A 14,729-nucleotide genomic window follows, 5' to 3' on the forward strand; every position below is an offset into this window, starting at 1 on the left:
ACCAGGACGCCAGCTGTGTCACCTCCCCTCTGTAGGTAGATTCCTCCCCATCCTGGATCAGTCCAATCAAGGTAGTGTCATCCGCAAACTTGAGGAGCTTGACAGAGGAGTCTGTGGAGGTGCAGCCGTTGGTGTAGAGGGAGTAAAGGAGAGGGGAGAGTACGCAGCCTTGCGGAGCTCCTATGCTGAGGGTCTGCGGGTCCGAGATGTGCTTTCCCAGCCTCGCATGCTGTTTCCTGTCCGTCAGGAAGTTGATGATTCACTGACAGAGGGGTTCAGACACAGTCAGCTGGGAGAGTTTGTAGTGTAGTAGCTCTGGCACAATGGTGTTAAAAGCACAGCTAAAGTCCACAAACAGAATCCTGGCATAGGTCCCCTTGTGGTCTAGGTGCTGGAGGATGAAGTGCAGGCCTAGATTGACTGCGTCGTCCACCGATCTATTGGCCCTGTATGCAAACTGCAGGGGGTCCAGCAGGGGGTTTGTGATGTTTTTCAGCTGGCCAGCACAAGTCTTTCAAAGGTCTTCATGACTACAGAGGTAATTGCGACAGACCTGTAGTCATTAAGACCAGTGATTCTTGTCTTTTTGGGTACAGGGACAATAGTGGAGACCTTGAAGCAGGCAGGGACAGTGCAGGTTTGCAGGGACTGGTTGAAAATATCTGTAGATCGGTGCCAGTTGTTCAGCACAGAGCTTGAGGGTAGAGGGGGAAACATTGTCCAGTCCTGGAGATTTCCGGCTCAGTATTGGATCAGTATATATTGCATGTATTTATAGTTTTGGTATGAATTGAGCGGATAACCCTGCAGAGGAACAAAATTATCGGTAATAAAGATAACGGTGGTAGACTACAGGACCTTTGGTTTGGCAGAGAAATGGTAGATAGATTTCAGTTAGCTCAGCGGGAGGTGAGGCATTTTGAGAGGAATAATAAAGGTCAGACATCTTGAATGCTGTATTGAGGCACAAATCCCTGATGGAGGCAGTATGGTAGATCTGATGGCCAAGAAGGTAGATTGTATGCTTGTCATTAACTGGCATATATATAAGAGCAGGGAACTTATGGTACAATTTTGACCCCTCCCAACCCTTCGAATTTGGCGGAAAGTTTCCGCTTATTTCATTTCCGCCATTCCGATTTCGCCTCATTTTTCCGCAAAACAGGCAGTAATTGCAATTTGTCAATTCGGCCGCTAGAGGTCGCTTGGGGTTCCGCGGGAAATCGCCCTGCTCTGGAGGTCTCCCCGAAAATGTGGCACCTAGGCTGGGCAAGGCAGCCAATCTTGACCTCATCGGGACTTCCATGGCCGATCGGTGGGTTGAATTTGCAACCTGCGGCCGGGGCTCTGGAACTCCAACCCAGCTGGAGCCAGCACTTCTATCCCCATAGCCGACTTCCTTGGCCAGCTGTATAAACCAGCAAAGCTCTGGAACCAAGAGTGCCAGAAAGTCAGTGATAGAACTGTAATGAGTAAATATTAAATTTAAGTGCAAGATTATATAACTATATTAATTAATTAAGAACACAGCAGAAAAAAACAATTACCATCTTTTTGGGCTGATTATTAATTAATGTGCGAATTTACTTCAAGTACTTCCGTATGCTTAGTCGAGTCGCATATATCAACTTTTTCTTCATAACTTAGTCATACATTTTATGACCATTGTTCTTTTATTCAATACCAAGAGAATTGGGATGTGTATGGAAAAAGCAAGATAGAAAAAACAAAACAAAACAATTTTTTCTTTGTGTTGCAAAAAGTATCTCTGTTCAATAACCTTTCTATAAATAGCAGAATATACTCATGATCGGCCTGACATTGTACATATAGTCTAAGAACTACAAACTGTTGGAAATAATTGTCATTTTCACACACGAATGTAGCGCAATGCGTATGCGCATTTGGCATGCATACTTCTTTTGCTGAAAAGTTGCATTACGCGCCATATTATGAATTTTGATGTAAAATACTGAATTTTGGATATCAAAATTATGAATTTATAAAATCAAATGTTGGGGTCTGAATTTTATAAAATATATTTCTTAATCCACAATGGAATATGCATTTCTGGTTGCCACGTCATAGGAATGATATAATTGCACAAGAGAGTGTGCAGAGGCCTGGGAAGGAGCATTTCAGTTACGAGGAGAAACTGGATAAGAATTGGTTTGTTTTCCTTGGAGAGGAAGTTGTTCAGGGGTGCCATGATAGGGGTATATAAAATTGAGGAGTTTACAGAAGTAGGCAGAGAATTTTCCCCATTTTAGATCTTTTTAAAACTAGAAGGCATAGGTTTATAGTAAGAGGTCATATGTGTATAGCATTTGAGGAAGACTTCTTTTCCACCCATAGATTGGAATCTGGAATGCACTGTCTTTGTGGTTGGTGGAGCCAGCTACTCTCGGAATATTTAAGTGTGTCGATGAGTTACTGAGCCAAGAACTACTGCTGAACTCTAGGACCAAGTACTACGGAATAAAAATTAGTATAGATAGTTACATCATGGTTGACAAGGACATGGTGGGCCAAACTATCAATTTCTGTGTTATATGACTCAGATTCAATTACTGTTGTTCAATTCTTTCCTTTAGGATTAGGATTATTTCGACTCTCATCTTTCACTTTGCACCATGTGCTCTGTAGACATTCTCTAATGTAATTTTGTTTTTGGCTTTGTGAAAAATAGATGAATTAATGTGTCATTTGTCCACAGGAACTTTTAATTCCAAGCATTAGAAAATTGAACTCTTGAAATTCCTCAGTAGTTGTCAGGAAGGGAAATATGTTTAACGTTGTGTATTCAATAGCTTATGATTATGATATAAAAATACAATATTTTCTGTTAACATTTTTAATCTGATCTGATTTCTGAGTTTTTTAAAAACTATTTCTAGGAGTGGATTCAGCAAAACAACATTCTATCAATTGTGTTGCGTGACAGTCTACATCAACCACAATATGTTGAAAAACTGGAGAAAATACTTCGCTTTGTCATAAAAGAAAAGGCACTCACCTTGCAAGATCTTGACAATATTTGGGCAGCACAGGTGAGATATGAAGCAGTAAAATTTAATAATCTTTTGCCAACTAATCTGGTTAGTTTTGAGTAGAAACAAATGAATTTATCAAAGGATATTTTTCAGAGTATCTTTTCGAGATTGAAATTGTGTAGCGCAAAACTAATTTTTGAAACTGAACTTTTGGTCAACTTATTGGTTTCTCTTTCTCTCAGTTAATTTTATCGTATAATTTTCAGTTACATTTATTTTGTTTTTTGTATGCCCGTATTGTGAAAGTCTTGTGTAAAATAAATTCTGAAAGGTCAATGTGCCAATTTGTAACTTTCGATCAGTGTTACATGATTAATTTCTCCTAACTACACCTTTGATCTCTCAGAATTGAAAGCTGAAGAAAAATTTTGTTCAATGTGAGCACGAGGTCACCTAGACCCAAGTGTATTGGTTGAAGAGAGTTAATTGATGTTGTTTTCAATGAAGGTCTCGAGGATCATGGTGTTCTGGGATGGAGTTGTAAAGGAATTGAAAGATGAGTTGCCCGACCTACTGCATATGTCCTACTGCACTGCACCTTGAAGATTTTATGTTCCTTTATAGTATTTTCATTCTCTAATCCGTATCATTTCATGGCTTCTATTCAGTTGCTCTTTCTGTAACCAACCTTATTAAGAAGAAGGGTCTCGACCCGAAACGTCACCCATTCCTTCTCTCCAGAGATGCTGCCTCACCCGCTGAGTTGCTACAGCATTTTGTGTCTACCTTATTAACCTATTGTCCAGATGACCTCTCCTAAACTCAACAGCAAACCTGACCTCATCAGTGATACTCCCATTGTTCTTTCCATCCTCGTACACACTCTGTAACTACAAACAATTTTTCTTTCTTTGCAGTTCTGATGAGGGGGTTTGGATTCAAAATGTTAACTGTTCATTTTTGCACAGAGGAATAACCCAATCTGTTTCGTGTTTCCAGTATTTTTAGTTTTTATTTCAGATTTTGACAGTCTTCAGTTATAAATCAATGTATTAATATTGATCTTTATTTTTCAAATTTAAAACAAAACCATCTTTCAGACCCTTTTAGATCAGCAACTTATTTTGCAAAACAAAACAACCTTTAAGTTTCTTTAACTCTGGCCGTCACAATTTTCTTGGTGCTCTCAGCTTTCTTTGCCCACAAGCTATAGAGTTCCATGAATAAAAAAAATCACCTTTTTCAATTTCCATCTTCTCCTTTGTAGGTCCTCCTTAAAAGCAAACTGTTTAATAAGCTTTGAGTAATCTTTCTTAAATATTTCTTCAGTAATTGTGCCATTACTCCATGTTCCTCTGAAATATTTTGAGATGTGCTTGTACATTGAAGACAATACATAAATGCCAATATCGCTTTCATTTCAAGTATTATCAGACCAGAAATACCACTGCAATCTCATTGCTTTGATATGTTTAAACTTGGATTAAAATTTGTGCTTGTCCATCTGACAAACCAAGCAGGTTGACAATTCTACACTCTAGTTATAGATTTGGCAATGTAGCTTAGCTAATAGAATGTGCAAAGAAAGATGTGTAGGAAAGAACTGCAGATGTTGGTTTAAATCGAAGGTAGACGCAAAATGCTGAAGTAAATCAACAGGGCAGGCAGCATCTCTGGAGAGAAGAAATGTGATGTTTCGGGTCGAGTTCCTTCTTCAGACTGGTCTCGACTCGAAACGTCGCCCATTCCTTCTCTCTTGAGATGCTGCCTGACCCGCTGAGTTACTCCAGCATCTTTTGCAAAGAAAGATCTTGTATTGATAGTTATATGGTTTTTCAAATGACCTACCACACATTTCTGCAAAGCCAGTGATCTTTGTTGGAATAGTTGCAGGAATTACCATTTGTAACTTCCATAGTTTCACTTGGTTAATCTCTTGTTTAACCGTGGAAATCTGAGATCCCACACCTTTGGCTTTGTAAACCTAATTTTTTTCTAAATTTTCACTTCATGCAAGTAAAACATGAAATCAATTGGGAATATATGTATTAATGGCTTAATGTGAAGGCTCTTTGGTGATGTGCTTCTCTTTGTTAGCTAATTGGTAGAAAACATATTCTCTCTCAACTTTTACAAATTGTTAATAGTAGAGCAGAGAATATTAATCTTGGTGAGTGTAAAACAAACTGCTGGCAGAACTCCTGAGTAACCCGCTGAGTTACTCCAGCATTTTGTGCCTACCTGCTGGAAGAACTCAGTGGGCCAGGTGGCATCTGTGGAGGGAAATTGACAAAACAGGCTTCAAGCTGAATAAGAGATCTGTCCCGAAAGTGTTGTCTGCCTATTTCCCTCCACAGAGAAGTACAGAGTACTATATTTGCATATCTGTTGTGCTGCTGCAAATAAGAATTTCATTGTTCCATTTTGGGACTTATGACTTATGTCTCTGGACTCTCGATGCTTCCTGACCCGCTGAGGTCCTTCAGTATTTTACTCAGGAATCCTGCAGTGCTGTCTCCCTGTGTCCCCATTAATACTTTTGAATCTGCCTGTAAACAAGCAAGGTAGAAAGAATGTAAACTTTGAAAATGTTCTTTGACTCAATCTGTTTCTCATATTGTAAATATCATTTTAATGACGCGAGTACAATATACACAACAAGCTTTCTAAGGAACAGATTCATTAGCGAATCTTCGTTTGCATTTGGTTGTTGTTGGAACCATTTGTGTTTATTAGCTGTCTTAGCATATTATATGATTTTGGATCTTGCTGTATTATTTTTGGGCACTTGGGAGTTGTCGAGGGATGAATACATAATGGGCATATCTGGGCATAACATACTGGGAGGAGCCTGAACTAGGTACTATGTGGGAAGGCAGAGACGGTAGGCGCCAGACTCTGAGAAGCTATGGCGAGATACAGTTCTTACCAGACTTATGACGAGAAACAAGTTTGGAGAAATACAAATCTGTATCACTACTTCAATAAATGACTAATTAAACTGAAACGTCGTGAAGATCTCTCTGTTGTTGGTTTGCGTCAAGATCGATCACTCCAGCCTCCGTGAAATGGTGGTAAGCGGAGAGGACTTTATTGTAAGGACTGAAGGATTGCCACTACATAATGTACGAACTTCCTCAGCCGGAGTGATTAATGTAAGAACTATGCTCTTTGAGTGATTAATGTCTCTAAGAGCCATTTAAAGTAATAATTGGCTCCATGAATGAGACTGGAGCTTGTGAAACGACTGGATGGAACATGGATTGTTTTATTTCAAAAACCTTGAACCGAATTCCACCGACTGGACAAGGTCATTACCTGTGCTAATCTGACTAATGGCGATTGGAAACTTCAAAAGCCAGTGAGTACAGCATTAAGCTTTATTGGAAAAGCTGTATTTCAGAAGTTGTATTGAAAAGCTGCTACTGAAAACTTTGAAATGCTGAGAACAAAGAAGTGACCTTGAGCATCGCAAGATATCAGTTTGTTTTGAATTTTTGTGAAGATGCGAGTTTACATCAACACGTCTTAAAGGGGTAGTGACGTACAAGTATGTCTGTGGTTAGATCTGATGTTCAGCCACAAGGTGGCGACATCAGAATGGATTCTGTAAAGGAAAGTGTTTTTTCTTCATTTTGTGGAACTTCAAAGTTCTCATGTCTTGAATTGGGTTGCTACCCTGAAAAGCTAGCGTGAGATTGAAGAAGAAGAATAACTGAGAAAAAGGAAAGAACAATTGAAAGACATAGCATTGTTAATTGAAATGATGAAGGAAACTGACCAAAATCTATTAGAACAAGTAAAACAGGCCAAAAATGCCAGCCAGAAGCAGTTTTGCAACAACTACAAAACCTGTAGAAGCATGGGTGCAAGAAAATCATCCTGAAATACTTCATATTGAACAAAAGGACAAAGATAATAAACTAGAACATACAGAACAGAAGGAAAAACCAATTGCGAGTGATGCTGTTCTCCCATCTCAAATGTGTGGGCATATTGGGGCCGGTGATGAAACCTGCATCTCCTCCATTGTACCAGTACAAATAAAGAGCCACAAAGGGAGTACATTGTTGTAAACAGATGCATTTTTGGATCATGGAACTTCATCTACCTTCTGCACAGAAAGCGTGATGAGAAGGCTGAACATTTCAGGACCAAGGACCGAAATTCTCCTGCATACCATGAATCAAGTGAAGCCTGTGACTAGTCGTCTTACCTCAGGTTTGGAAATATTTAGTCTGGATATTGGGGTTGTCGTGAGATAAATACATAATGGGCATATATGGGCATAAGGTACTGGGAGGACTAGGTACTATCTGGGAAGGCAGAGACAGGATGCGTCAGATGAGGAGAAGCTATGGCGAGTTACAGTTCTTACCAGACTTATGACAAGAGAAAAGCTTGGAGAAATACAAATCTGTTTGTATCACTGCTTCAATAAACGACTAATTAAACTGAAATGTCGTGAAGATCTCTCTGTTGTCGGTTTGCATCAAGATCGATCGCTCCAGCCTCCGTGAAATGGTGTTAAGCGGTGAGGACTTTATTGTAAGGACTGAAGTTGCCATTACAGTTGTATTAGGTTTGCTATCAGTGAAAAATGTAATGTTCTTGAAAAGGCAGGGAACCCATTGATATATTAAAAACAAATGAATGTTTGAATATGAGCCATCTCAGGTTCAAATTAAAATTTGTTTGGTAATTAGTAAGGAAGAAACAAAATATTTGCCTTTCATGACCTGATGATGCACCAAGTGTACTTCAAAATGAAGTAAAGTTACTATTTTAATGCGTAAAATGAATTAAGGTTCCACAAACAGCCACGGGAGAAAACATGATTGATTTTGGTTGAGGAATAACTGCTGTTGAGCATTTAATAGTAATCCCTCCTCTACATTATTCTGAGAGACCACTCTGAAATTAAAAAAATTAATTGCTTCTCGATATTTAAACAATTGATTAAATGCTGAAGATTGATTGTATACTTCTGATGAGACTTTTATTTCTGCTTCTGCATTGAAACATTGATTTAAATGGTCTTTAGTTGGGTTGGAGCTCATGATAACTGGATGATTGCAGTGACTTTGTGGGTCTGTAGCAGATGTTCAATGATGGTGGTCTTTGCCTTGGTGAGGCCTTCTGCATTCAGCTGCAGCAGGGTGATGCCATCCAGTTCGACATCTGTAGGTGCCCTGCCCTAAGAAGGACGCACGCATGCTCCGAGTTGGCGCCAAGCTGCAGCGACTGAGGTTGCATTTGGGCTGCAAGCTGTTTTTTCTGCTTCTGCTGTCTCTGTTTGTTGTCATTCGCCTGACTGGGGTCAGTTGACGGCTCACCACGAGGAGGTCGACAACATGAGCTCTTAAGACCTGGAGACTAAAACCATGGCAAAGTATAGCAAAAACCACCACAACGGCCTTTCACCAGAACAACAAGGAAACTCAACGCCAGCTAACCGTCACCCTCAATGGGTCAACCCTACCCTACAACCCATTTCCTACATACCTCGGGGTGAAACTAGATTGGCAGCTGACCTACAAGCAACACCTTGAAGCTCTCCGTGCTAAAGTCTCGGCACGGAACAACCTCCTGCGATGCTTGGCCGGATCGTCATGGGGCGCCAGGACATCTACTCTTCGACCCAGTGCTCTTACACTCATGTACAGCACCGCTGAGTACGCCGCACCAGCACGGTGCTGCAGCGCTCATACCAGCAAGCTAGATGCCATCCTCAACGACACTATGCGGATCATCACTGGCTGCCTATGCCCTACTCCGACGGATTTCCTGCCGGTGCTCGCAGGTATCGCACCCACCAAGCTTCGCAGTGAGTTTTTCACTCATAGGCTGATGTGCAAGGCCCCATTGGACGCCAAACATCCTTTGCACCACCTCGCCCAGGATTCACAGCAACTGGGACCTCAACGCCTTTATCCCGTTATGCAGCGACCCACTGTGGCTCCAGTTTCAACATACAATGAGCATGGAGAACCAGCTGGGAACAGACATCGCGACCTCCTCAATTCACTGTTGCACCGTACACCACAGCCTCACCCGGTTTGGATATGCCCCGCAGAGTAGGTCGCCCTGAACCGGCTCTGCATAGGGATTGGCCGATTCAATGCCAACATGCATCGTTGGGAGTTGCGTCCATCAGCAGCCTGCGTGTGTGGAGCAGACCAGCAAACAGCGCAGCACGTCATTTTCGACAGCATTGTCCTCCATCCCCCTGGTGGAGGGGTAGACCTCACGGCCCTTGACAACAGCACATTGCACTGGTTACAGCGTCTGGAGGGCGTTACATAATTTCTGCTGCCTCAAACGCAAGAAGAAGAAGATAACTGTGGATGAGAATATCACCATTGAGTGAAAGATAAATTCAGATTTAATGAATTGTAGATGGATGTTCCAATTAATTGGTGATGGGCAGTTCAGAGTGTCAATCTTTTTTTATCGTAGCCTTTCTGCTTGTACATAATACTTTTGGGGGGCAAGATCATGATGGTCTTGAGGAACTGGAATTTTTAATTTAAGAAAATGCATTAAAAATTTATTGATATGATTTTTGTGTTGTGCAGGCAGGTAAACATGAAGCAATTGTGAAAAATGTGCATGATCTACTTGCAAAATTGGCATGGGATTTTTCTCCGGAACAGCTTGATCATCTTTTTGATTGCTTTAAGGTAGAAATCTTTTAATCGTTAAATTAATTCATAGCTCAATTAAAATACTTATGTATTTACTTTGCAACATTTAAAATTTAAGGCAAGTTGGACAAATGCAAGTAAAAAGCAGCGTGAAAAGCTTCTAGAATTGATCCGTCGTCTTGCTGAGGATGACAAAGATGGTGTAATGGCACATAAGGTGTTAAATCTGCTGTGGAATTTAGCACATAGTGATGATGTACCTGTTGACATAATGGACCAGGCTTTGAGCGCACACATCAAAATCCTGGATTACAGTTGTTCTCAGGTAAGGAAAAGAAGAAATGTTTTAACTTTTTTGTTTCATAATGACATGGTGTTCTAGATTTTAACTGAGATGTGAGCAAGAATTTGCTTATCCTTTCCTTTTGAAAGGTATCTTGTTATCAAGGCTTGTTATTCGCTAACTTGGGACAGAAATATACTTGAACTTTAACTGGGTCATCCTTATTTATTGCCCTGCTGCTTACATGTCAGCTGAGTACTGTGATAACTGGCTGTCTTGGTTGAAATTGGTATTGTACCTTGTCTTTGGAAAGCCACAATTACAGAAGATTTGTTTGACGGTTTAATGAATATTATCCCATTCTAAGAATGAGCAAACCATTATACCAATGTGCAAGTTATTTGATTTTATTACTAACTGCAGATAATTTTCGCTGGTGTCCTTAGCTGAGCATTGAAAAAAGAATGCACATATTGAAGGAGTATATGCAATATTAGATTTATTTTAAAAAAAATTTTTTTAAAAACTTCTAAAACGTCTTTTGCTAACACAAAAATAGGTTAATCTAAATTCTCTTCTGAAGTTAGAAGTATTCCATCTTATTGTCCCTTGTGGCCTCTTCCTGTTGTATTCTTTTTGAATAAATTCAGACCGAAGTTACACTTGTGAATGGAAAACTCAGTTTTTATTATCGTGATTAAATATCCAATAATGACATTTAAAAATGACATTTAAATGACATTTAAAAACTATCTAGGTAAAGTGATTAAATAATACTATACTACTCATTGTTGATGTCAATAATGTGATCCATCTAGGTTTCATTTGTTTTTGGCAAAAAAAAATCCTAAGTTGCGGCAAACTGAGCTATAGATATACTTCCATTCATTGAACCTGTAAATTTGTTTTAAGATGGACATAGAGTCACTTGGCAGTTCACTGTTGATGTTTTGTGACATTTAGCTGTTCCCTATCTCTTACATGCAGTTTTAAATAAAACATGCTGTAAGAAAACTGAGTAAGTAAGAAAGTCTTTTTTTTGTTTTAGAGGTACTGCTCGGAAACAGGCCCTTCGGCCCACCGAGTCCTCACCAACCAGTGTTCCCCGCACATTAATACTATCCTACACACACTAGGGACAATTTACACCTATGCCAAGCCAATTAACCTACAAACCTGTACGTCTTTGGAGTGTGGGAGGAGACCGAAGATCTTGGCGAAAACCCAGGCAGGTCACAGGGGGAACGTACAAACTCCATACAGACTGCACCCGTAGTTGTGATCGAACCCGGGTCTCTGGAGCTGCAAGCGCTGTAAGGCAGCAACTCTACCGCTGCGCACTCTGCCTTGCTATAAAGAATATGTATCTTTGTGGGGATTTGTTATTGTCAATGCTTATTGGTGGAGATTTGTTTAACTTTCTGCAACCTTTTTAGAACTAATGTAAATTGATATTTAAATAGGATCGGGATACTCAAAAAATTCAGTGGATAGATCGTTTTGTGGAGGAACTCCGGACAAATGACAAATGGGTCATTCCTGCTTTGAAACAAATTAGGGAAATCTGTAGTTTATTTGGCGAAGCACCACAAAATTTAAGGTAAGGATAAATACTGATCAGAATTTGTCATGCGGAATGCTGAAAGAGCATGCTCTTCCAGAACAATTGATATTTTGCAGCTAACATCCGGTTACATTTTTTGAATGTCCTTTTATTACATTCATTGTCACAAGCTAGATTATTTCACAATTAAAAACATTTAAAATGTTTATTTTTATGGTGTCTAATAGAAATTGTAATTGTTTACGTCTTTAGACCACATAAGCTCTTTTTAGTTAGTTGCTCCATATGTGGCAGCTATCTGCAGATTTAAAATGCATTGTAAAGAATTAATCTACTAGTTTAGATTTAAAAGGCAGGGTAGAAATCTCATAAAATGGTTAATAAATAAAACGTTTCACTTGTGTTAAAGTAGACAAATTTTGGAAACATAAATCTTGTTTTTAAAAGTCAAGTTGCAGATTGATGTGCATTAGGACAAATTTTCTGTTCAATAGATAAGCATGCTATAACTAAAAGATTCCAAAGCACGGGCTGGTGGACAGCTTTCTATTCAGTTCACTATCATCCACAAAATTCCTACACTGTTTGTCTATTTGCCAAGATGGGGCAGTGCAAACTTTTTTCAAATCTCAGAATAAGAATTCTGCCCACAACATAAATTACATGGCAGAAATTGGCTCTCAGAAAAATGTTTTAATTAATTTTACATGTTTTTACTTTTTTAATTAGTTACATTTTTAGTTTTAATAGGTCCAGGATGATTTTAAATGTTTGAATGTCAAAGGTATTTGCAAACATTCGATGACAGTGATAGCTTTGGTAGCTATAAAGCCAGGGTGCAGAGTTTCACAGCTGTTAAAGGTGTTCTGTTAGTGCAGCCAGCCACTTGAACTGGAAAGGGTTTGCTTTGTTCTGGGTTTCACAAGTTCACTGTTAGCGAAGACTATATTTGGGATCATGCATATTCGGGAGTAGCATGGTCCAGGAGCAGATAATGAGGAAGACGTGCCCCTTATTTAGTATCCTGTGTGTTTTTATTTCCCAAATATTACTTTCTTCATAAAATTTGCAATTATATAATATAAAACAATCATATATTCCCATTTTAGTAGATAACTTCATTTGTATTACAAGAACAGACCATCAGTTATCCTTTACTCCAGATCACATTGTTAAAGTGGATTTTGCACAGGCTGCAGCCCCTCTTTGCACAATGGCATTGCCTTTGATCTGATAACTTTCCCCAGAGACTGAACATAAAACAGTATAGCACAGGAACAGGCCCTTCAGCCCACAATGTCAGTGCCAAACATGATGCCAGGTTAAACTAATCTCTTATGAGGTGACTGCACTGTGCTTCAGCACATGGTCCTGGACCATAGTCTGTGTCAATCTGCAGCATTCAATTGTGAATACCTGATTGCATTAGCATCTTGATACCATCTCGAACAAGCAAATCAAAATCACTTCTGGTATTGTTATGAGGTCCAATTTTCAGCCAACAATTTTCCAAGTCTGTCCTTCTGCTGCTGCTCTCATCAGTGACGTTCTAAATTTTACCACACAAGGTTTGATTTCGTTTATCTGGGCTATTTGTGATAATTTTTTGCATACTTGTTGGATGTTTTGTCATTGACTTCAAGGTTTAATTCCAGAGACACAATCTGATTCAAAAGATGCAGTTGGTGTTATAATGTTAACACCAGTTCATGTTTCTTGAGTTTATCAGTTTGTGCATTTAGCCCCAATGAGATAAGAGTATCTAATGTGGCTAGAACTTTTATGCAGTACGAAAGAATGGTATCTTTCAGGAAGGGTTCTATGCCAAACCTGTTTTCTTGTGAGATCTTTCGCATCCATGCAACTTCATTGCATAAAAGCAAGTAGTTCTCCAGGCAACCTAACAATAACTATCCTTTAACACCTAAAACGGATGATCTGATCATTTATTTCAGTGCTATTTGTGGGAGCATTTTATGGACAAACTTGTTGCTGTATTTTTTACACACAAAGATTACTACAACTTTATTAACATGTCTATTATCAACGTCATTGGCTTCTATTACTCGCTCCTAATTGAACAGGGTCTGATGAACCTCCTTGAACAGCTGTTTTTGTGAAGTTGAGTTAGATGGAGATTTTCAACATTTAGCCCCGATATTGATGAAGGGATGGTGTTTATACTTATCAGAGTAAATCAGAGCTGCAGCTACTGATGTTGTTGTGTGTTGTGGCCCGTGTAGAGATAAACTGCTGGCAGTTGCCATCAGAGCGGTATAGATGAGTAACTGCATTTTTGAAATGGTAAGCGCTGTAACTATGGGAGGTGGGTGGGAGAGGAATGCATGGTGGTGATTGGGATGCTAGTCAAGTGTATTACTTTGACCCAAGATATGTTTTTGGAACTAAGCTCATCCAGATGAATGTGCTTTATCATACTCCTTATTTGTGCTTTGTAGTTGGTAGGGAACCGGAATCAAATTTGTGTTTCATTAAATTTATGAAAGGTTCTTGTTGCTGGACTATTTTTTGGCCGGTCCAATTGTTTATGGTTAATGGTGACCAAGACCTCTCCCTTGTCCTGACTGGGACGTTGAGAGTGGGGTACATGATAATGCCATTGAATGTCAAGGATATTTGGATAGACTCTCTCCCGAAGGTTGTCATTGTCTTTTATTTCTCCACAGATGTTGTCTGGCCCACTGAGTTCCTCCAGGAATTCAATTTTTGTTACAATATAAGAGGCTAATCATTAAAAACAGCTGCATAGAAATTGCTTTCCTGAGGGTATTGAATCTTTGGATAAAAAAATCGTGTGCTACTTGTTTAAATCTGACCACACGCAACAAATCTATTTTTACATGTGTTCTTATTCTACCCAATTTCAGATTACTTGTTTACCCAAAATGACACACTGTTCCATTTCTCATTAATTTCAATTTATTGTTTCAGCCATTTCTCTATCAGGAAAGCTATCTGCCAACATTGTCCAATGCCTTGACCTTCTTGTCAAAGCACTGGCTCAATTTACAGAATTGGCACATTTATCACACCATCTCTCTGATGTCAAGGTTATTTATACAGGCCACCCTTGCATTGCAGAGTGGGTGCTTGGATTCCTAGAAAACAGTTGGTATCGTGAATTTTCCATTACTCTGTGTTGCCTTTGTATGAGTCAAGGAATGAGTTAATAAAAAGATTATTTTTACATTATTTCCATAAGGGCAAATTTTATTCCATAT

General features: G+C 39.3%; 1 protein-coding gene across 6 annotated transcripts in view; it reads left to right on the forward strand.

Moving 5' to 3' along the window:
* usp9 (ubiquitin specific peptidase 9) overlaps window positions 1-14,729 on the forward strand; it is a 185,580-nt gene that overhangs the window by 74,500 nt on the left and 96,351 nt on the right. For all 6 annotated transcript variants that reach the window (XM_078409184.1, XM_078409183.1, XM_078409185.1 and 3 more), the window contains 4 exons: window positions 2,898-3,050; window positions 9,572-9,676; window positions 9,759-9,965; window positions 11,387-11,523. In XM_078409184.1, coding sequence (XP_078265310.1) covers window positions 2,898-3,050; window positions 9,572-9,676; window positions 9,759-9,965; window positions 11,387-11,523 — 602 coding nt within the window. The remainder of the gene's footprint in view (window positions 1-2,897; window positions 3,051-9,571; window positions 9,677-9,758; window positions 9,966-11,386; window positions 11,524-14,729) is intronic.

This window comes from Rhinoraja longicauda, chromosome 12, assembly GCF_053455715.1.
Source record: "Rhinoraja longicauda isolate Sanriku21f chromosome 12, sRhiLon1.1, whole genome shotgun sequence".
NCBI classification, from domain to species: domain Eukaryota; kingdom Metazoa; phylum Chordata; class Chondrichthyes; order Rajiformes; family Arhynchobatidae; genus Rhinoraja; species Rhinoraja longicauda.